General features: G+C 44.8%; 1 protein-coding gene across 1 annotated transcript in view; it reads left to right on the forward strand.

Moving 5' to 3' along the window:
- BCAS3 (BCAS3 microtubule associated cell migration factor) overlaps positions 1-23044 on the forward strand; it is a 457979-nt gene that overhangs the window by 116131 nt on the left and 318804 nt on the right. The window contains 1 exon segment of the mRNA XM_077919460.1: positions 6744-6877. Coding sequence (XP_077775586.1) covers positions 6744-6877 — 134 coding nt within the window.

Raw genomic sequence — 23044 nt, forward strand, 5'->3', positions numbered from 1 at the left:
CCATTAAAAAGGAGAAGAGACATCCTTCTTCAGAACTTGCATCTCGGGTGCGCCATATGGACCGAGTTAAAATCACAGGTAGCTGAGCACATTCGACTCCCTCGCGTCAGAGAGGCACACCTCACGTTTTGTAAGAGTGGCACTCAGATATTGCGTAGCCTGCTGGGTTGTTGCTAAGGATGCCACTCCATGTGGCTCATTTACTTGTGTCAATATAGTTTATGGATCTGCAACTCTGCATGGTATGTATAGACCACAGAATGCCACTTAATTTTTTTTTAAATTTAATTGTGTGTGTGTTTCTTGGAGGGGTGGGGAGATGGTTTGGAATACTATGGTCACATGCACACAATGCATTCAAAGCAACTTTTATACCACTTTAACAGTCCCTGTCTTCCTCCAAAGTATCCTGGTAACTGCCATTTGTTAAGGATGCTGGGAACTGCACCTCTGGGAGGGGTCTCTTCTCAGCAACAGCAGGGAAAAGGCAACAGGCAGAACCCATATGGCGCAATGGTAATTTATCCGAGAGCCTCCAATTCATTTCAGATATTTTCATCTGGGGAAAGTGTTCCCAGCAGTTCAGAAGAGGGACAGCAGCAGCTCCTTTTAGCATTCCACAGCTGGTGGAGCCACATATCTGAGCGTGACTGAAAACTCACCGGTCACTGCTCCATTCACGGAATTCAAGATAGGAGATGCAGCTGTGCCTCTTTCTTCACATAGTTGAAGGATTTCCTCTGGTTGTTGAAGGTGTTCAGAACATGTTGCGAACCATTCATTAAATTACAGTTACAGTTACCTTCTACAAGGGAACATAAGAAGAGCCCACTAGATCAAACCAATGACTCCTCTAGTCCCTCTCCCCTCCTGCAGTTTCCAGCAACTAGTATTCAAAAGCATTACTGTCTCTGATGGGAGGCAAAGCACAGCTATTATGGCTACTAGCCATCTAGGGCCTTCTCCATGAATTCATCTAATCCTTTTTAAAAATTCATTGAAGTTAGTGGACATCACTGACACCTGTGGGAGCAAGTTCCATAGTTTTAACTACCTGCTGTGTGAAGAAGCACAGTGATTTGAGGACTGACGGTTGAAGGTGCAAATGGACTCAGTTGCTTGGAAAGCACCGAGTTAAAAGTTCTGGCTGTGGCACATTCCTTGGTCAGTTGCTGGCTGCACAGGATTCAGTTGATAACCTGTGTGGCAAAGGTCCTTTGGTTGCCACTGGAGGCTACAATCTCTCTCCCCTCTCCTTCCAGGTGGTCCAAGAAAGCTCAGAGAGGCAGCTGCTGGGAAGTCCAAAAAGCTGCCTTATGCTGAGTCAGACCCTTGGCTCACCTAGCTCAGTATTTTTGACAATGGCTGGCAGCTGTTCTCCTGGGTTTCAGTCAGCCTTTCCCAGTCCTAGCTGAAGATGCCAGGGTTTGAACCTGGGACCCTGTGCAAGCAACGTATGAGCTACAGCCATTGAATCTGTGAATCTCGGGCACGGGTTTTTAATGTTGATGGACGTGCTTGTTCAGTGAATTCCTCTCTTGGCAGTGCGGTGATGCCTTTTTACGGTTTCACTGAGAGTCCTTTGCATTCTTGCATTAAGGCTTAGCTTTATGGGGGTGAAGCGGGCCCATTTTCCATGGCAATCCACCCCTCTCTTTCCCCCACCCCACCTTGGTTGAATCACCATGTGGCACGAGGGGACCCTAAAGAATGCCAGCTTTTTAACGTGGGTGGCCCCAATCGGACGCCTACAGTTTTCCTTAGTGAACATGTTTAATGGTTTGGATATATGTTATTTGAAGGTTGCCTACGTCTAATTCCAGGAAAACATATTAGAGTGTGTGTGTGTGTCCCTGAGCAGACTTCACTGCAAGCTTGAGTATATATTGCGCAGAGGATGTAACTGACTTCAGCAGTTTTGCAAGTGTGTTTGTTTGCCATACACACATCATGTGACATCACATTATCATATTTTTGCGGGTGGGAATGTAGTGTTATTTCCAGAACCTCATTCCCACCCCAGTGTTTGGAATAAGAACCCAGTTTTGTCCCCTTACCAACCATTCTCCTAGATTGCAGCCTGTTCCTTCTCTCCCATTGGACATTGTGGGAACTAGTGTGAATTAAACCATCCCGTATCTCCAAAATCCTCTCTCCTTCAAGAACATAGCAGTGGTACCATTAGGGAAGGACTTTACAGCAGAAGTCCAGGGCAAAATCAGTAGGGGGTGGAAAAATGCAGTAGGATTGGTTTACCGCATTTTGAAGTAAATGAACACACATTACCAGCTTTAAAAAATGGGAGTGTAATAGGTTATGCTGAGACCCTATGCTATGTCAGGTTTAAGAGGTTCCATAGCATTACTCAAGAATTGTGTGTTTATTATTATTAGCTATTATATATTATATAAGCTATATATAAAAACTATTATTATTTTTAACTAATTATGTAAAACTTTAAATTTAGTATTAAAAGGGGGGGGGCTATTTAGAGGCCCCTGACAATCTGAGGACCTAAGCTGTAGTTTACTTAGCTCGTGTGTAAATCAGAGACAGTGTGATGCAGTGGTTAAAGTGCCAGGTCTAGGAGACCAGAGTTCAAATTCCCCTTTGGCCACAAAACTCACTGGGTGACCAGTCACTGCCTCCCAATCTAACCTACCTCACAGGGTTGTTGTGGGCAGTAGGGCAAGAATCATTCACACCACTTTGAGCTCCTTGGAGAAAAAGGCAGGATATAGATGCAATTATTTTTTTTAACCACCTTGGGTGCCCTCATTGGACTATTGTCCAAAATCTAAAATTCCCTAGTTGCATCACTGCACTCTGAATCCTCCTTCTGATAGTAATTAGGACAACAAAAATACTTTTGTAAATTGACTATCAACGATTATAGGCATCATGGCAGCCAGTGTTAACATCTTAACAATAATTTCTCCTTGCGTCCCTCCTGATTGGGCAGTCAGAGGGTTCCAAACTCTTCTGGCTGTGAAGGTGTTTTTTTGAGGGGTGGGCAGTAGACTTTTTGAGGAATGCCTCTTGGCTTACTTTCTTTCTCAGGTCAGAGTTAAGGTTGCGCCATATGGATGTGATCTCTAAAACCGAAAGAACCTCCCAGTGCGCCTTTCCGGGTGGCTTTCCGACATGGTAACTTAGCAGAAAGGGTGCAGTATTTTAAGTCTACTTTGCCAAAATCAGCGTGAAGCTCTTTGCAAATGGAAAGAGATGCTCTGACAAACTTCCTGTGGCTTACCAAAAAGAAAAGAAAAGCGGGAGGGGAAGAGCAGAAGCCCAGATTGGCAGATCCACCAAATCCTGGCAGTTCAGAAGGAAAATCCTGCGTGAAGTGCAGGGAGGACATGTGTGCCTGTGCCTGTGCCAGGTTCATTAATACGATCTCGTAGGGCTGGGTGTTTTAAGACTTCTCCCTCGAGGTCTCCATTCTTCATTGACTTACCTTCCGTAGAAGAACCCTCTGCCTCACGAGGGAAGCATTCTGGGGCATTCCTCCACCCTTTAGAGCAGTATTTCCCACCATGGACCACTTCAAAATTGCTGAGGGACTTTGGCAGACCAATTAATGATTTTTCTGCATTTTCCAGGAATTGTAACGTGCTGTACTAGATGCTGTATGATTTTTAAATCCTACTTTTACTTGCTTCTTTTATTTCTTATATACTGCACTTTATAACTCGACTGCAGTAAACGAAATAAATGCAATTCAAGAAATAAAAGAAATGACGACAATGCAATTAAATTAAATGTGAATATTCGACACAATGAATCTGCTGTTTCCCTTCTTAAATCACAAATCCGTACTGAATGAAGCTGTAGTTTCGGAACCCCTGGTTCAGACTTTGCTCTTACTTTCTGTGAGTCAACAGTACAACCCTTAACACCCAACAGTACTTAGTTTCTGAGAAAGATCAGCAGTGTGTGGACAACCCGTCTTTCCAAGAAATTTGTCCTCCATCGTTGATCTTCTCATGGAGGGGGAAATCGCAAAGGGCTCCCCAGAGCACACTTTGGTAACCATAGTGCTACACAAGGGTTGCCAACATGGACCTTGTGGACTCAGGTGTGCCCTAAGAGGCTTTTCCTGGCACCCACAGGGTCAGGTTGTATATCTGAGGCTGTATATCTGAGAGCATCCTTGAATCTGAATCATTAGCCAAGGAAACTCAGGCTTCCCAGATGGTACATCTGGATGGAAGCCTCTCAAACATCTGGTTGGATGTACTTAGTCTTTTGACAACCAAGAAATAATTAATGTGGAGTCAGCATGGTGGTCTTGACTAGGAAAGGCTGAAGTCGCTTGAGCTTAATATATAAGAGAGACCACCTCAGACCACCACGTTTCCTTCTGCCCGGGTCTTTGGAAATGCTATAGGAGCACAGGAAAAGTGCAGAATTTTACACTAGGGACACCATATCGGATGTCCCTTTTTAAAGCTTCTAGCCCTCAGGGCTGCAGAGAGGTTTTGAAAGTGTGTGGGCAATGCCTTGAAACAAAAGCGAGAAGGTTGACAGAATTATTCCAGTGGTGGTGGTGTTGTCCTTCTTGAGAGCTTAGGAACACAAATCAATGGTTCATCCATCTCTGTATTGTTTACACTGACTGGCAGCAGCTCTCTAGGGTTTATGGCAGGGGTCTCTCCCGTCCCAACCACGAGATGCCAGAGATTGAACCTTGGATCTTATGCACACAAAGCAAATGCTCTACCACTGAGCTGTGGCCCTTTATTTCTCTGCATAGTCTCCTCCTCTGCCTCATGACGGACTACATTGTGCAGAATAAATTAAGTTGGGGAATTTTACTGAATAATTTGTGCCAGGGTTAGATAATTTAGGGAGATATATGGATAATATCTGTAAGCCTCAAGTTTTCTGGGTGCAGAATGTTAATTCCCTTTATTTAAATGTGGAACCCATTTTGGTCTAGCCGTGTTCCACTATGGTCTCCAAGCTTTTTCTTAAAAGACCGGTGCTTGTGGCACATCCAGTCAGACTCTGCTAAAATCTAGGCTTCCTGGGACAGGTTGCTTTCAACATAGTAGACCAGACTGGGACAGCAGACAGTTAAACGGTCCCACTACTCCTGGGGTTGGCTGCCACACGCTTGCACGTGAGAGAGTGTGCGTGCTTGCGCCTGTTTTTGCAAGCGGAGAGGGGAGGAAATCAGGACTCTTCGGATCTTTGGAGTAAAAGGGGCCAGAAGATTTTGGAGGCCAAATTCAAACAGTAAGAATGGTTTTCTTCTGCACAGTTGACAGCAATTTTGTGTGTTCCAAAAGTCACTGACAACTCACTTACCCTCTGCCCAGTAATTATGTAGCATTTGGAGGAGACTAAACGCAGTCGCAAAAAGAAAGAAAGAAAAGACTTAATTGCAGGCCTGGCTGTGGTGTGAAGCTCAACACAACTTGGGCAAATAAATCACATCTTCCATAACGCTTTCTGCTTCTGCAGCTTTCACTTTTTGCTATGGAATGCCCTAAATCCCTAACGGAAGAGAGTGTCACGCTAGAACTTTGCACAGTACATATCCTTCCTAACCCCTCACTTTAAGCGAAGCTTGGAAATGTGCATCTTGTGACCCCATGACTCCATTGAAAAGAAGAAAGAGAAAAGCACAAGTTAGACCTTCAGGGCCTGATTAGGCTTTAGGCCTAATCCCTCTTACTTGAGAGTAAGCCCCATTCAGTTCAATAGTACTTATGCCTCAGTAGACACGGTTAGAGGTCTGTGCTACGAATCAATTTCATTGGTGGCTTTCTGTGTTGTGAACTGCCCTGAGATCTACAGATGAAGGAGGTGTATTATTATAAATAATAATAATAACAATAATCATGACAGCCCTGTAATCTTATGCACTCTTACTTGGGAGTAAGCTCCAATGAACATAATTGGACTTGCTTCCAAGCAAATGTGCATTGCATTGTTAAATCAGCATATACACACACACGCACCCCAGCATTGCACCGATGAAAAGCTTTTTTTTTTTTTTTTAATGAGACTTTGATTCTTATTCAAATAATAAAGGTTAGTCCTGGCCTCTCTATATTGCTCTGACTGCTGTAGGTAAAATGGAAGTGAGATGATAGGGTAGGGAGGAGGGGGTAGGGATGGGGGATTTAACTCACTTCAAATTTAAAGACGAGTCTACCTAATTTTTTCAGTTTCTGACAATAATAATAAAAATTGCAGTTTCTGAAACTACCTGAAATGAAACAAAGTTGTGCTTCAAAATTCATACTTCTCAAATTTCACAGCGTGGTTCTCTAGCCAAGTTACATGTACAAAAATGCATTGTATTGTTTTGGAATAAAATGTGTATGTTGGGCAAAATTGCACACAAAAATGTTGGTATTAGGAGAAATGTGCATGATTAAAATGCCGATCAATTTTCATTAAAAAAATATGCAGACTGATGTGGAAATGTGGAGACGTAAATTCAAGATGGGGAAAATGAGAAACGGAGAGAAACTGACAATGGCAGATTATCCCATCATGTGTGTGTGTGTGTGTGTGTGTGTGTGTGTGTGTAAGTAAGTAAGTAAGTAAGTAAGTAAGTAAGTAACATAAGCAATTTATTTCAATGTGTTTTATTTGCACAGAATGCAGGCTATGAACTTCTTTCTTGGTGTCCGTTCAGACCAGATCCAAAAGTATTTATTTGTTTTGACCACAGGTCATAAAAAATTAACCCCCTGTTCTGATTTCCCTTGTTTTCTTTATTCCAGGTATGTTACTGGTTACGACAGATACGCTGGGCCACGATTTCCATGTTTTCCAAATTCTGACCCACCCCTGGTCGTCTTCGCAAAGTGCCGTCCATCACTTGTACACGTTACACCGCGGGGAGACCGAAGCCAAAGTAAGTTGCATAAGAAACCACGAGGCTTTTTATCTGACTTGGCAATTGGAGGAATCAATGTGGGTGTCCTTGGAAATTGCTTGTCTTGCAGTCAAGTCAGAGGAAGGCCATTTAAGATGGATTCGTGTGTTTTTCTAACAGATTTGTGTGTGTGTGTGTGTGTGTGTGTTTAACAAGATGATAAAATGTGGCTGCGTTTGCACTCTCAAGTCCCACAAACCAATAGTTTGCAAAGTATGAGCATTGGTTTTGGTGGGTCAGTGTTAAGAACGGGAGGGAAATTAGATCCAGCTTGCATTTAAAGGCGAACCTACCTCATTCACACTTTCTGAGACAATATGCAAGCCGAACCAATGTCATCCTTTGAAATTTACTCTTCTCCGAATTTTGCAATCCAGTTCACCAGTTAAGTAATACATGCAAAAAAACCCACAAAAACCCCATGTACTAGGGTAGAGGTTGCATTTAAATGTATATATTAGTGTAAATTTCATACAAAAGTCCATTATATTAGGGAAAATTGCTATGCAGAAATGTGTATGTTGGGAGAAGTCTGCACTAAAATGCTGATGAATTTTCATTTTTAAAAAAATTCACTAACTGACTTGGAAATGTGGAGAACCGAATTTAAGATTGAAAAAACAAATGAAAAACAGTAGCCAAAATTGTCCATCCTTACTGTCATATGACTGGAATGTCAAACAAGCAAACCGTAATGGCAACAGGTTAGTGTAGAAGATGCTGGTGTTTTGGTGCCTCTTTTCTCAGCTGACCTGATCTCAGAATGAAGCAATGATTGACTTGGCAATTCTGGAATGGTACATACCCCTTGGGGAACAGATTATTGCCACCTTTGCAAAGAGCGCCCTTTTAAAATTCTCCAGAGAAACCAATGGATTGTATCGAAATTGTTTTTGGGCTTATTGCTACTATTGTAGGTTGAAATCCTATTACATCATGGGCAACCAATGTGGTGCCTTCTAGTTAATAATTTTGAATATACCAGGGATAGCCAGTGTGGTACCTCCAAATGTTTAGCTGGACTACAGCTCCCATCAGCCCCAGGCAGCATGACCAATGATCAGGGATGATGGGAGTTGTAGTCCAATATCTGGTCTACTAAAACTTTTGAATTTGATTGGCATGAGAGAGGGAAAGCAGCACAACTACCTATTTATTGGGAAATGGTTTTCTTTATTCAATATTGGAATAAAGCTTATGACATAGTTCAACCTTATTCAGTCATGGGAATTATTTGAATGATAGGTATATATGCATTTATTTTCTCTTTAAGACAATTGGATTTAATTTTAGGTAGCTGAAAATTCTCATGGATACAATGGCTTGTAGCTGTATTAATTAATGAAACTATTAATTATTATGGTAGTTGTTACTTTATTTTATCTGATATGGTATGGCAAATAAAGGGTATGACATAATTTCACAGTTCATTAACAATAAGAAAAATTGTTAGAACCAACAGCAAATTTAAACAGATAGAAGCTAGCAATAGGTCAATCAAAGGAGTGGAAAAATGAAAAATCAATCCATCTTTATTGCGGTCAAAGACCAGACAGAAAGGAGTGGAAAAATGGAAAGGTCTTTAGGGCTTGTTTAAAACTATGAAATGAGGGAGACAAATCAAGTTTTCAGGGGAGTTACAGAAGTTTGGCCACCACTGAACCTGGTAGTCACCAACCTCACTTTTTTAATGCCACAGAGAGCAGGCCTTCTGAGGCCAATCACAGGGCCTTGGGAGACTCAAAAAGGTATTGACATTCCTACAAATACGCTGTTCCAAACAGTTCAGAGCTTTTGAAGGTTAAAGCCAGTACGCTGAGCTTGGGACCAGTATTACTGATGCAGAAACAGGCTGGTGGCTTTGTTCTGCACGATCTGATGGTTGTAGACTGTCTTCAGGCAGAACTCTGTCTAGAGGAAATTACAGTAGTTTTGGTCCGGAAGCAACTAGTTCAAGCTGGAGAACCAGGCATAAGTGAAGCCCTGCTGGATCAGGACAAAGGCCCATCTAATTCTGCATCCTTTTCTCACACTGGCCAACCAGATGCTCTAGTGAGAAGACATCAGGCAGGACTTGAGCGCAACAGCACACTCCCCGCTTCTGATTCCCAGCAACTGGTGTTCAAAGGTATACTGCCTGTGACAGGGAAGGTAGAGAAAGCTGGTCCTCTAGCTACATATGCCACCTGCATCTTCAGAGATAGTGCCAGGGCCAGGAGAATGCCCAGTGGGCATCCCTAACCAATTAATTGCCAATTAATTGCAAACTTTTGTTGTTTAGTCGTTTAGTTGTGTCTGACTATTCATGACCCCATGGACCAGAGCACACCAGGCACTCCTGTCTTCCACTGCCTCCCACAGTTTGGTCAAACTCATGCTGGTAGCTTCGAGAACACTGTCCAACCATCTCGTCCTCTGTCATCCCCTTCTCCTTGTGCCCTCCATCTTTCCCAACATCAGGGTCTTTTCCAGGGAGTCTTCTCTTCTCGTGAGATGGCCAAAGTATTGAAGGATCTGTCCTTCCAAAATTGCAAACTAGGTCTGTGGTTTTCCAAGCAACCAACCAACAACAACACTGTCTTATCTGGATTAAGTTTCAGCTTGTTCAGCCATCCTAAAACTGCTTCCAGCCACCTCTTTAATAGTTTTTTTCATCACCCCTCTGGGTTGCCAAATGAAGACAGGAGCTGGAGCTATGTGTCACACACATACTGGTGGTAAAGGTAAAGGTAAAGGTACCCTTGCCCGTACGGGCCAGTCTTGACAGACTCTAGGGTTGTGCGCCCATCTCACTCAAGAGGCCGGGGGCCAGCGCTGTCCGGAGACACTTCCGGGTCACGTGGCCAGCGTGACAAGCTGCATCTGGCGAGCCAGTACCTGTGCTCAAACCCCCAGATATTTTCTGGAAAAAGACATTGAGTACCATGAGGGAACCATGTTAACTTTCTCCCAACATTAATCCTGGCCAGTCAACTCATAATGATTAGGATGACGTGATGTCAGTAAGGAAAGAAAAAAAAGTCAACTGAGGATGAAGGCAAGCAAAATTCATGGAGGAGAGGGCTATTGAGGGCTATTAGGCATTATGGCTATGCCCTTCCACCACAGTTGGAGGCAGCAGTGCTTTTGAATACCAGTTGCTGGAAATCACAGGAGGGGAGAGGGCTCTCGTGCTAAAATCCTTCTTGCTGGTTTCCCACAGGGACATCTGCTTGGCCACTGTGAGAGCAGGATGCTGGAATAGATGGGCCACCGGCCTGATCCAGCAGGCTCTTCTTGCATTCTTATCTTTTTAAAGGAAGGCAATGTAAGTGAATGAATAGCCTGATGTCATTCAGGCAAGCAAGATGAATTGAGGGTGAGTGCGAGGAAAAGAAGGCAGTGTAAGTGAATGGGTGAATATTTTCATAAGGGGTGTTGAAAAACCATCAAGGAAAAGGAAGTGTATTCGACAGTGTTCACAAAAAGCTGTGGATAGTTTTGGCTTGGATGTAATATATTTAAATGTATGCAATTTAAAGTTGGCTCAGATACCAGGGCAGAGAGTGAACTTTATAGCCATCAAAAGGCCAACAAGGAAAGAAAGGACAGCTGAGCCACTTTTTTAACCAGCCAAGTTGGCACCCTAGTTGGCAAGAGGCACCTTGCTGGGTTTTACAGGCCCCCCTAACCTCTTGGAAGATGTCTGGCAACGATGCCAAATTGGCGGTTGAGATTGCCAAGGATATCCTATCATTTGGAACGTTTATGTAATTGCACGTATATGTTTTTAGCCTTTGTGTGTAACAAAGTATATCCACTTCAGCAGCCTGGGGGGCTGCAGGGGGAGTAACATGGTGTCTTGATAATGCCTTGCTCGGCAAAACCACCAGTGTGCATTGCGCTGTAATCTACGGGGAGCTTTGAGGGTGCTCATTCAATGAGCGCTGAGCATGCCATGGTTCGGAAAGGTTGCTTTATTTTCTTGTGGAAGTGTTTTATGATACATCTATTATATTGGCCTAAACGTAGCTGCACAAATCTGGCTTGTATGAAACCTGTGTGTGGCTTATGACTGCTCTTTCATAGGCTGAGAAGCCATGATTTAAGATGAGGATCACCTGCCCTTCTTACCAGGGGGTACCGGCTGCCCAGTGAGCTGTTCTTTGTGAGGCTAATCTAGAGGTTGCCCATGTATTTTAGATGGAAAAAAGCAAGAGATCACTGGAGACCTACAATATTTTTTTCCGCTTTCAGTGAGATCTCATGTCAGGGGTGTAACCTATATTGCCAGTGGCTTATATTCTGTCCAATGCAGTGTGTGTGTATATACATACACATACAGATATGGGCAGAGGTGCTTAATGCAGACTACAGCTGTATGCTGAGCTGATGTGGGACATGGACATTTATCTGCTTATTTATTCCTCTCTGAACTAACAAGGCTGTATGATTATCCTCCCTACTTCTGTGTTTTGCAGATCATTCATTCCCTTGCAAAGTCACCATGTGTGTTTGGTGACTTTCATAGGGGAGGACAAACTGTAAGTGGCAAGAGTGGCTTACCTTTAAAGAGAAGGTGGCCAAGCTGAATAAAAAAGCTTGGTTGCCCTCGGCAGCTTTCCTTTTGCAGTTTTGAACACAGCACCCCATGTAAGTGTGTCACGACCAGGGTTGGAGTAGAGATTTAGTTTTGCTTGCCTTTGTTTGATTTTGTTCGCATTCTTTTCCAGTCCTACCAGTGAGGATTGAACCTGGGACCTTGTTTGTGCCCAACAGTTGCTATAACCACTGAGCTGTGGTTCCCTCCCTGCCTTCCACTTCCTTCCTCCCCCATGATGCTTTTAAAAACACAAGAACAGCCTGCTGGATCATGCCAACGGTCCATCTATTCCAGCATCCTGTGCTCACAGTGGCCAGCCAGATGTAAGTGGGAAACCCGCAAACAGGACCTGAGCACAACAGCCAGGCTCCCTTCCTGTGGATTCCAGCACTCGGTATTCAGAAGCATTGCTGCCTCTGACCATGGAGGCAGAGCGTAGCCATTGATAGGTTTTAAAGGTAAAGGTAAAGGTACCCCTGCCCGTACGGGCCAGTCTTGACAGACTCTAGGGTTGTGCGCCCATCTCACTCAAGAGGCCGGGGGCCAGCGCTGTCCAGAGACACGTCCGGGTCATGTGGCCAGCGTGACATCGCTGCTCTGGCGAGCCAGAGCCGCACACGGAAATGCCATTTACCTTCCCGCTAGTAAGCGGTCCCTATTTATCTACTTGCACCCGGGAGTGCTTTCGAACTGCTAGGTTGGCAGGCGCTGGGACCGAGCAGCGGGAGCGCACCCCGCCACGGGGATTCAAACCGCCGACCATGCGATCGGCAAGCCCTAGGCGCTGAGGCTTTTACCCACAGCGCCACCCGCGTCCCCATTGATAGGTTTTAGCTCTATGAATTAAGCCAATCCTCTTTTAAAGCCATCCAAGTTGGTGGCCATCCCTGTCTCTTGTGGGACCAAGTTCCATAGTTCAACAATGAACTGCATGAAGACCTACTTCTTTTTTCTTTCTTTTTTCTCTCCCCTTCCTTCCTTCCTTCCTTCCTTCCTTCCTTCCTTCCTCCAGTTTCCACCAGGATGCTATTGATGCTTTTTCATCTGCTATCTCAGCATCATGCTTTTAAGTTGCACACTGCCTGGTTACATCTCCTGCGAAAGTACAGCTTACAAATATTTCGAATGAAATAATTTGCTGCTGAGCTGGGGAGCTCCAGATGCTGCTGAACTACAATTGCCACCAGCCCAAGATGGCACGGCCAGTGGCCAGGGATAACGGGAGCTGTAGTTCAGCAACATCTGAAGGGTGATAGGGATCCCCCTCCCAATCTGCACAGTAGCTAGGGTGTCCTGACATGCCTCAGCCACTGAATGATGCGTTCCGCCCTCAGACCCCACCCACCTTGTATCAAAGTGCTTTGATCCCTTGAAGAGCACTGTTTAAACGCTGGATATTGTTGTTCGGCAGCAGAGGAACACCGTGTTCTGGAGGTATGCCGTCTTCCTTTGTAAACAGATAAAGGTCTGGGTTTTGGCCCGGCTGCACTTGTCTCTTTGATCTTTCTGCATAAACACACACACACATACACCAAAAGGCCCGCGAGTCACCTTATCTCAATCCCAAGCAAATAAACGCAGCGATAGCGAGGCGGGCTGGTGGCCAGAAAAACCACTGTGTAATCTTTTTGGCTGTCCGGCCGTTGCTTATTCTGACTCGTAGGCTGTTGTCACAAGCGAGCTCGCCCGAGCCTCGTTAAAACACAGAGGACCATGTAATCATGTTGGCGCTACTTTTCCGGCCTGTGAGAGGTTTGTTTTCCCAAATGCAAACTTTGACAAAAGTATGTTTAAGGTTAAGCTTCATGCACCACTCTGGGGTGGCTCCTGTCTCTCTCTCCCCACCCCCTTTTAAAAATAAATTTTATTTAAATTATGGCGTGCTTTAGAGGTGTGCACTACACATGGAGGGTGAGCTGGGTTGGGGGACAAATCCCCGCTCAGTCCTCCTTAGCATTTTCATATTCCGCTGAGCTTGTCTGCCAGTGCAACATGGATATTTATTGTTATTTATTTATTGAATTTATATACTGCCCTATACCTGGAGGTCTCAGGGTGATTCACATAAAAAGATCCCAGTATATAAAATATAAATAAAAGCAATAACCCAATAATACCCCACCAAAAGAGTCACATTTTAAAAGGATATGGGATGTTGATCAGGTCAGCCAAAGGCCTGGTTAAAAAGGAATGTTTTTGCTTGGCCCCTAAAGGTGTATAACGAAGGTGCCAGGCGAACTTCCCTGGGGAGAGCATTCCGCAGATGGGGAGCCAATGCAAAGAAGGCTGTTCTCGTGTGCTTTCACCATAGAGAGGCAGGGATGGAACGACACTTCTGTAACCTCCAAAGGGTATAACGGACAATGGCTGCTTCCAGTTTAATGCATCCTTTTCATTGTTTTTAAATGGAGGAGCAAGATCAGTTTCACCCACTCTGCCCATCCGGTTGCACCTGTTCTGCCTCTGAACAGGTTGAGTATCCACACTTTTAGCCGTGTCCTCCCCAGTGCAGCCGACAGAAGTGGCCTTCAAAGTTTTCTCCTGCTATTCCAGGAGTGGGGGGAACATGTTTCAACCTGAGGGCCACATTCCCTTCTGGGCAACCTTTGAGGGCCACATGCCAGAGGTGGGCAGGACCAGGGGCAGAAGTGGGTGGAGCAAAAATTTACCTAAATCTCACACAGCACTCTCTATCTTCCATCCAGAGAAACAAGAGGCATTATCAGAGTTCAAACACACATTCCACCCAGGAAATTGGGCTGGGGAGAAGTTCCCTGTCTGAAACTCTGGGAAAACTGCTGCCAGTCAGTGTAGACAATACAGTGTAGACAGATGATATGACACTGTACGTTCCTAAGACACTTGTGGAAACATGGAACCCTGGTTCAAATACCCTTTTGCTGTTGATTTTTCTTATTTTATTTGAGACATTTATATAGTGGCGTACCTAAACCACACAGAGAATAAAGCAGTTTAAAAATTCATCGCAAACCCAAACCCAAATGCTACCTTAAAATGCCTGTTGCACTAAGAAAGTCTTTGTCGTTCTCCTGAAGCGATGATGGTGCCTTTCTTGTCTGGGTTGGGAGGTTGCTCTGTGAGTCTGGGCCCATAGCACTGAATTCATGTTGTCTGAGTGGCTGTGCTGCGTCTTCAAGGACAGAAAGTTATGCTGGGGTGGAGCTCGGATCAAGCCTCTCGAGCTGCCGGTTTCCTGGTGGTGTTGTGACTTTGCAACCCCCCCCTCCCTTCATCTCTCGCCCCATCCTTAATGCCTTTGGCAAGGCGGCAACTGTGTCTTGGCCACTTTTCCAGCGATGGAGCACCTGCATAATAGCCATTAGCTCAGTCTCCCCAACCCCGGTCCGATCCTGCAGCCTTCAGACCATCTCTTCTTCCCCTGTGGTATCTCCTTTCTTGTAATTGACATGGGAATAAAACTTTAAACAGCGGTGTCTAAATGTACTCAGTGTTGCATTACTCAATCGGTCTGTGATTACCGAGTGTATGTTTTCACTGATCTTTAACGGAAAAGGTGATTGTGAAATAGGCAGGGCAGGCTAGTCCCAGACACACACCTGCCTGACTCGTAGCTGAGAGAGGGCCTCAAATATCTGAGCCAGCATTTTCCCCAAACTTCTGATCATTGACACAGATGCTATTGTTCTGAATGAAAACGGGAAGTGCTTGCACCTGAAAAATCCTACTGGGGGGAGGAATGGGCAGAACATCTATGGAGTGTTTCACTGAGGCTGAGGTCATCGGCTGATAGCATCACTTTCCATGTAAACCCAATTGTGCCTAATGTCATCTGCAGCCTCAGAAACCATTCTGATACCGTACACCAACAAAGTGAGGGCCTAGTTTTCATCTTGAAACAACTTGGATTACATTTTAAGAGGCTGGGAGGCAAGGTCCTGACACCACGCTTTGCAGGCCCACTTTTCAGGGACCCCACAGAGGACTACCAGGAAGACCTACTGAAGAAGGAATCTCCTACATATATCCAGGAGCCTCACCCAGTGGTCTTCAGGGTTGGGGTGGGCAGACTTCTGGTTCTTGGGGTCCTTTTATTTTTACTAGAATATTGATATCCACTAACCCGCACCAAGTGTAAAATAGCACTTAGAATTAAGGAACCCGTATGCTGTTCAGGAATTTGTTTCCAGTTCCAGAATTAAATTCACAGACCTATCATACACAAAAATCCGCTCCTGGTTTCCCCCCTTAGTTTTCTTCATCTCAGCCACCTAATTTTTTAGGAGAGAGGAAATAAAGGAGCATGGGCTTTCTAACAATAAACAGTGGGAAGTCAGAAAGCCTTGCTGGTCTACTGCAAATTGCCCAGAGATCTCCCAGTAGATAATGATCTACGTTTTGCTTATCTAGGTATTTTCCTAAATCTACAAACCAGGAAGTTACTTTAGGAATTAATACTATATGAGCTCCAGCCTCATGCTTTATGCTGTCAGTACCCCAGTGCAACATATAACCAACTTCCAGAAAACTGTAGCCCATTCACAATGTCCCACAAAATAATATTTTTGAAATCATGAATGTAGGTAGCCCATGCATTGATCTCTGCAAAGGCCCTGAACAGCTTGGTTCCTGGATAACCTTATATCCCAGCTTGATCCCTAAAATCACCCTGAGGAGCACTTACTTCGTCCCCATGTTACAGAGGCCTGACTTGGACTCAACTAGAAGTCGGGCGTTTAGTGTCACCAATCCCATGCTGGAAACACTCTTGCAGCAGAGATTTGGCAAGGATTCTTGCTTTTGACTTTCAGGCGTCTCTTGAAGACCTCTTTGTGACCTTCATGTGCTGGATTTCTTTTACTTTTTCCAATGGTGTTTTATGTTTTAACAGTGTACAGTGCCCTGACATTTTATGATATGGTGGTATTGAAATACTGTTATAAATAATAAATAAACGACGACAAGCCTTTGCAAACAATATTCTTGATGGTAATACAATGCATCTGGCCCTGGGGGAGATTTGAGACCCAGCCAGGAATCTAGGCAGGTGGTGCGGTTCTGGGGCAGGAATGTCCTGATCTTTGGCTCCTTAGGATCATTAGTAAGTGTGGAGATCTGGTGAAGCTCCCTGCTCTCCTTGGTGCTCATAAGAAGAGCTTGCTGGATCCGGCCAATGGTCCCTCTAGTCTAGATTTGCTCCATACATTTTTCCCATTAGCAAAACCTCAGTATAGGGTGTCTTTTAGGGATATTGAAGGCATGGGAGTAAGTTTACTTAATACAGTTTGTTAAATTATCCCATGCCTTGAATTCAGCAAGTACTCAGAAGGCAAAAATCATCCTGACAACTTGCTTCCCGCTCCCCCAATAAAATAGCTATGAACAGAGCAAATTTCATCACAGTCTATTTGTTTACTATCTAAGCTTGTAAACTCTTTCAGGCTAGAGACCTTTTTATTTTTTGCTCATGTTCTCCTTAAGCGTGTATAATGATGGGGATACATTTGGCCTTATCTTGGTGGCAGAGCACATGCTTTGCATGCAGAAGGTCTCGGGTTGAAACCTCAGTGTCTCTAGGTAGGACTAGGAAAGACCCTGCCTGAAACCCTGGAGAGCTGCTGCCAGTCAGTGTGGACAGTACTGAGCTAAATGATCCAGTGGTTTGAGTTGGTGACGCTCTGTGTTCCTACACAAAGTGTGGCACCTATATAAATAACACTTTATATCTTTACTACAAATGGTGCATACATTTTAGAAGCTATGCTCTAAACGCCCGCCCCCCAAACTCCAGCAACAATGTTCAAGGGTTGGGCCATGGGCTCTGGTTCTGTTCCACTGAATAAAGACCCAAGGGGTGTGTTTACGGACATCAGTTTTGCCGCCCCAGATCCTGAGCTGTGCCTGGGCTTGTAGAGCTATCGCTGGGTAAACTGACCCTTTGATCGCTGTGTTATCGGAAGCTGATGTCCCCAGAGTGATTAACAAATCAGAGAAGGGGATGAAATTCCATGCCTGGTGCTTTTTGTGCGACTGCTCCTCGGGTTTGTTTCTGAAAATGGGACCCTCTCTTTCCATCTCAGCGTGGGCGAGTTTGTGCCACCTCTAGATGTAAAAATACTTGGCGAAATTGGAGATAGGCTGAATTTTTAAGAAGTGGCGTGGAGGGAACAAGCAGAGAGAGGCAGAGTGGTGCCTGCTAGGGATGAACAAATCTGTTAATTTGGATTTCTTTCGGTTTCTCATGTTCCCAGTCTGACACATTTCTGTGTCAGTTTTCCATTAAAAAAAAAAAAAAGGTCCTTATGAGAATTGATCAGCATTTTAGGGTGCATTTCTTCCAATGTACATATATTTGTATGCAATTTTGCCTAATATATTGCATTTCTATATATTGTTTCCACAAATATGCACATTTTAATACACACACTTCTGTTACTATTATTAGTATAACTTAATATATTTATATCCTGCCTTTTTCCTACATTGAATTGCAAGGCAACCTACAACATTTAAAAAACATAAACTTTGGATCTAAGGGTAATGAAAACCAATGTTAAAAACCAAGAATACAAATAAGGTAAAGGTACCCCTGCCCGTACGGACCAGTCTTGACAGACTCTAGGGTTGTGCGCTCATCTCACTCTAGAGGCCGGGAGCCAGTGCTGTCCGCAGACACTTCCGGGTCACGTGGCCAGCGTGACGAAGCTGCTCTGGCGAGCCGGCACCAGCTCAGCACACGGAAACGCCGTTTACCTTCCCGCTATAAAGCGGTACCTATTTATCTACTTGCACTTTAGGGGTGCTTTCGAACTGCTAGGTGGGCAGGAGCAGGGACCGAACAACGGGAGCTCACCCCGCCGTGGGGATTCGAACCGCCGACCATGCGATCGGCAAGTCCTAGGCGCTGAGGTTTTACCCACAGCGCCACCCACGTCCCATCAAGAATACAAATACATCACATTTAAATCCAGCAGTTCAAATGCAGCTTGCCCTGACAGCAGCCCAAGGATCAGAATGCTTCACACCTTAGTTTTCAAAGGCCTGTCTGAACAGGAAGGTCTTTGTCTGTTGGTGGAAGGATAACAAAGAGGGAGCCAGTCTAACCTCTCTTGGGAGGGGGGACTTCCACAATATGGGAGCAGCCACAGAGAAGGATCTATCTCTTGTCTCCACCCATCATGCTTCTGATGTTGATGAGGCTGAGAGAAGGTGCTCACCTGAGGCTCTTAGCATCCAGGCAAGTTCGTATAGGGGGATATGATCTTTCAAGTTGCCTGGGCCGGAACCATATAATATGCATTTAATAAATTTTTTGCTGGGAGAACTTCCAAGTTCCAAGAAGTGTGAATTTCAAAGGATAGCTGCATTTCTGTTCACATATTGTTGTGAAAGTGCAAATTAGGTAGGCTCACTCTAAAACGTACACCTAATTGAATGCATAGTATGTTGTGGAAATGAGTTGTGCACCTGAGCCACAGAGGGGGCCACAGACAGAGACTCCCTTAAGGATCTCCATGATCAGGCAGGGATATAAGGAATCAAATGTTCTGAAGGTGTCTGGGACCCAGGTTGTTAATTGCATGTAAGTTAATACAAGAACCTTGAAGTTAGCATATGGGCAGCCAGTGCAAGCTTTTAAGCAATGGAGTGAGGGCAGTAGTCATTCCCCACCAACAGTCTAGCTACAGCATTTTGTGCCAGCTGAAGCTTCCAGACCAAGTCCAAGGGTAGCTCCATAAAGAGCGCATTGTAATAATAAAGTCTTGAGGTTACCAGTGCATAAATCACTGGGACCAGGCTATCTCTGTCCAGGAACAGCTGTAACTTGGCCTAACAGCCGTAGCTGGTATAATAATAATAATAATAATAATAATAATAATAATAATAATAATAATTTATTATTTGTACCCCGCCCATCTGGCTGGGTTTCCCCAGCCACTCTGGGCGGCTTCCATAGAAACAAAAAAACCCCTAAAATATCATACATTAAAAACTTCCCTGAACAGGGCTGCCTTAAGATGTCTTCTGAATGTCAGGTAGTTGTTTATCGTTTTGACATCTGATGGGAGGGCGTTCCACAGGGCGGGCGCCACTACCGAAAAGGCCCTCTGCCTGGTTCCCTGTAGCTTTGCTTCTCGCAATGAGGGAACCGCCAGAAGGCCCTCGGCGCTGGACCTCAGCGTCCGGGCAGAACGATGGGGGTGGAGACGCTCCTTCAGGTATACTGGTAAGAAGCCCTCCAAGTCAACTGAAGTTACCAAACTATGTTATCCCTGTTTGGCTGGTACCCTGCGATCATTCCTGGAAGTGTTGCCCTTCTGTTTTGATTGGTGTCAACATGTGGGCAGATCTGATTGGGTGCATACCATTGTGACATCATTGGGATCTCTGGAATCTCTGCATGGCTGGGATCACTGTAGGAAGATGGGGGGGGGGAGACCACGGTAGGAGGTTGGTGAGGGGAAGGACCCCTAACTATAATACAAAATGGTGCAATGAAAAGGGGAAGCAATGAAAAGAAACAGCATAAGAAAATAGCGGTCCTTTGCACAATTTCGGGAACTAATTTCCAACCTGCAAAAGTATTATTTTATACCTGAAAATCAAGATGGGTGAATGTTCAGCAGAGCCTGAAGGTTACTGTAGTGTTCTAACTGGAGCAGAAAGCTGCGAGGGAGCCAGCTTTCAGCATCCCAAGGTCTGAGTGAGTGTTACTTGGCTGAAGACATGGGAAGGATTCCATGCTGAAATAAGCACAGGATCCGTCATAAACCCAGTGACCGAGGAGTGCTCGGACTAGTGGGACACTTCGTACTTGAACAGAGTAACGGAGGCTGTTAAACAAATACTGAGAAGAGTTCGAGAGCAGTGAAAACCAGGCAGTAATCTGATCCTTCCAAGAGCTTTACAGCCAACAGCACCACCTTCCACAGTTCTTTACAAACACCTTTTTGGGTTGAAAAAATATTGGTTTGGCTCTGGAAAAGTTCCTTTTGCTTCAACTGCTACCAGATGCGGAACAGTGGCTGAGCTTCAAGGAACGCTTCCAAAAGAAATACCAGATTGGTCTCACCAGGGGTGCTGTTTTGAGTCTGAAGAGTTCCTTGTTGTACATGCAAACAAGAGTTCCTCTACCACCACCCAACAAATCTGGAGCATCCGGAATGCAGCTCCTGGGTTCGAATTCAGCTACTGGAGTTCTCATCTGAGATAAAAGTTTGAAGGTTCAGACTAATAGGGGAAGGAACAGCACTGTGTGTCAACGCTTTCTTCTTTGTTATTAACTATTACCTTGCCATTCCTCTAAAGCGCTCAGGGTCACATACATCCTCCGTCACCATGTTTTATCTTCATGACAGCCCTGTTAGGTTGGTTCTGCCAAGTGAGATTGGCACATGAGGCTGCCCTGTACTGAAGCAGAGCTCTGGTTTGTCTAGCCCATTACATTACAGCAAAGAGCAGCCCTACAAATACATGGGAAATTGAGTCCTTCCCAGTACCAGTCTTCCCCCCCCCTTTTTTTCAAAGGCAAAAACAAACTAGAAATTTCAGAAATTGAACATGGAACCTTCAGCAAATGCAGAGCGTATGTTCTCCTGAGCAATGGGGTTGTCAGGTCAAAGGTCACCACTGAATTTCACAAAGAACTGGTCCATGGCCATCCGCATGGCAGAGCAAGGATTTGAACCCAGGTCTGCCAGGCACAAGTCCAACATGTTAACCATGGCTCCTTATTGGCTCCCAGTAAACTTGCTTACTGATGAAAAGGCACAGTCTCTTGATCTTTCTTCTACTATGGATCCTACACACTCCTGCTCTACCAGAATGTGGGCCACCACTCCTTCACTCAGAGGAGAGGGGAGCAGAGGGTCAGCTGCAACACAACATTGGCTTGACCTCTTGAGCTTCGAATAAACCAAACCAAAATCAAACCCACAACCAAACAGCCATTGAAAACTTCTCTCTAGGCCACCCTAGGCCCATCTCTTGAAAAGTCTGCTAAGATTATTATTGGCCATTGTACCACCCTGCCCCCATTGGCTCTTTTCACCTTGTATTTGTACTGTGACGCTCCTGGAGAGTTCATTTAAGCTATATTTCCCATCCTGGTGCCATCCAGAAGTTTTGTACTACAGATCCTAGCAGCCAGCATGTGCAAACTTCATGCAAACCAGGATGAATGCTTCTTACACAGGCCGTCTGGAAGTGACCCAAGAAACATAGGAAACTGCCTTACACTGAGTCAGACCATTGGCCTACATAGTTCAGTATTGTCTGCACTGACTGGCAGCAGCTCTTTAGGGTTTTAGGCAGGGGTCTCTCTCCCAGCCCTACCTGGAGATGCCAGGGATTGAACCTGGGACCTTCTGCATGCAAAGCAGTTGCTCTGCCACTGAGCTATGGTCCTTCCCTTAAAGGAAAAGGGCAGGAATTAGATTTAATAATTGTCCTCTTGTTCTTCTCCATTTCCCTAATTGTTGAGCCCCCCCCCATTCAAAAAAAACAAAACAAACCTTCATTCTCTTCTCATGGGCCTCTAATCCACTTTGAGCCTGCAGTCAAGACAAAGGCCTTTGCAGAACAATCCAGAATATTAGGTCCCGACAATAAGGTTTCTACGATGATCATTCCAAAGCCTCCAGAAGGGGTTAAAACTGACCGCTCTTTAGCAATGTCATCAGTGGCTTGTTTGGCTGTGGCAATGAATCTGAAAAGGACAGGGTTGTGTCTGAGTTTGGGTGTAAAGCTGGGGCAGCATTGTGTGTGTGTGTGTGTGTGTGTGTGTGTGTGTGTGTGACATTGTCCCTCCGATGAAGTACTTCCGTGAGCAAACCTCTTTGCCTTTCAGGAAAACATCTTCCACGTCATGTGGTTTTGTTTTTTAATCCCCTTTTTAAGGCGAAGGCTTTAGATATACGGGTACTTACAGGCAAGTGAATCCTCGCTGCTTTTGTCCAGAATATTCTGAAGTGCATTTCTGGAATACTTTTGTCAAGATTTGATGGCTGGCCTGTTCCATCGTTGAGTGCCCACTGCATTGTGAGAGCCAAACTCTCCTGAGGTTGATTTAAACCCTGTGCTTTTTAATAACATAATGAAAGCTAATCCCCGCCATCCTGTGTGTTTCCATTTGTTGCACTGGACCCCATTCACCTACGATGGGTTTATCTGCAAATATTTTCATTCAGTTGTTGCTTCTTAGGACTTTTCTTTTGGTTACATCACTTGAGGCCAGGCTACTTGAAGTGATTTTGTCCTGGAGAAAAAAGACGAGGAATGTGATTTCCACCTTGCTGTTGTGTAAAGCAGACATTGGAGGGGAAAGTGGGGTGGGGAGAGAACTAAATCCTCTCCTAGCTTTTGCTTCAGGATCCGCATAAGAGGTCATTATAGAAGCGAGGGACTCTTGGCTTTGATGGAGAAGCTAAGCTAGTTTCACAATTCAAGGAGCCCCCTCCGCCTCATCTGAGTTGGGCCGCTAGTGGTTCTCACCCATTAATGTTGACCCTGATTGGCAGGGTCTTGAGTTCTCAGCTGGATTCTTTGATTCACTTATTCCCAAGCTATGTGCTGTGACAGAGCTT

This window comes from Podarcis muralis, chromosome 15 (assembly GCF_964188315.1).
Source record: "Podarcis muralis chromosome 15, rPodMur119.hap1.1, whole genome shotgun sequence".
Classification (NCBI taxonomy): domain Eukaryota; kingdom Metazoa; phylum Chordata; class Lepidosauria; order Squamata; family Lacertidae; genus Podarcis; species Podarcis muralis.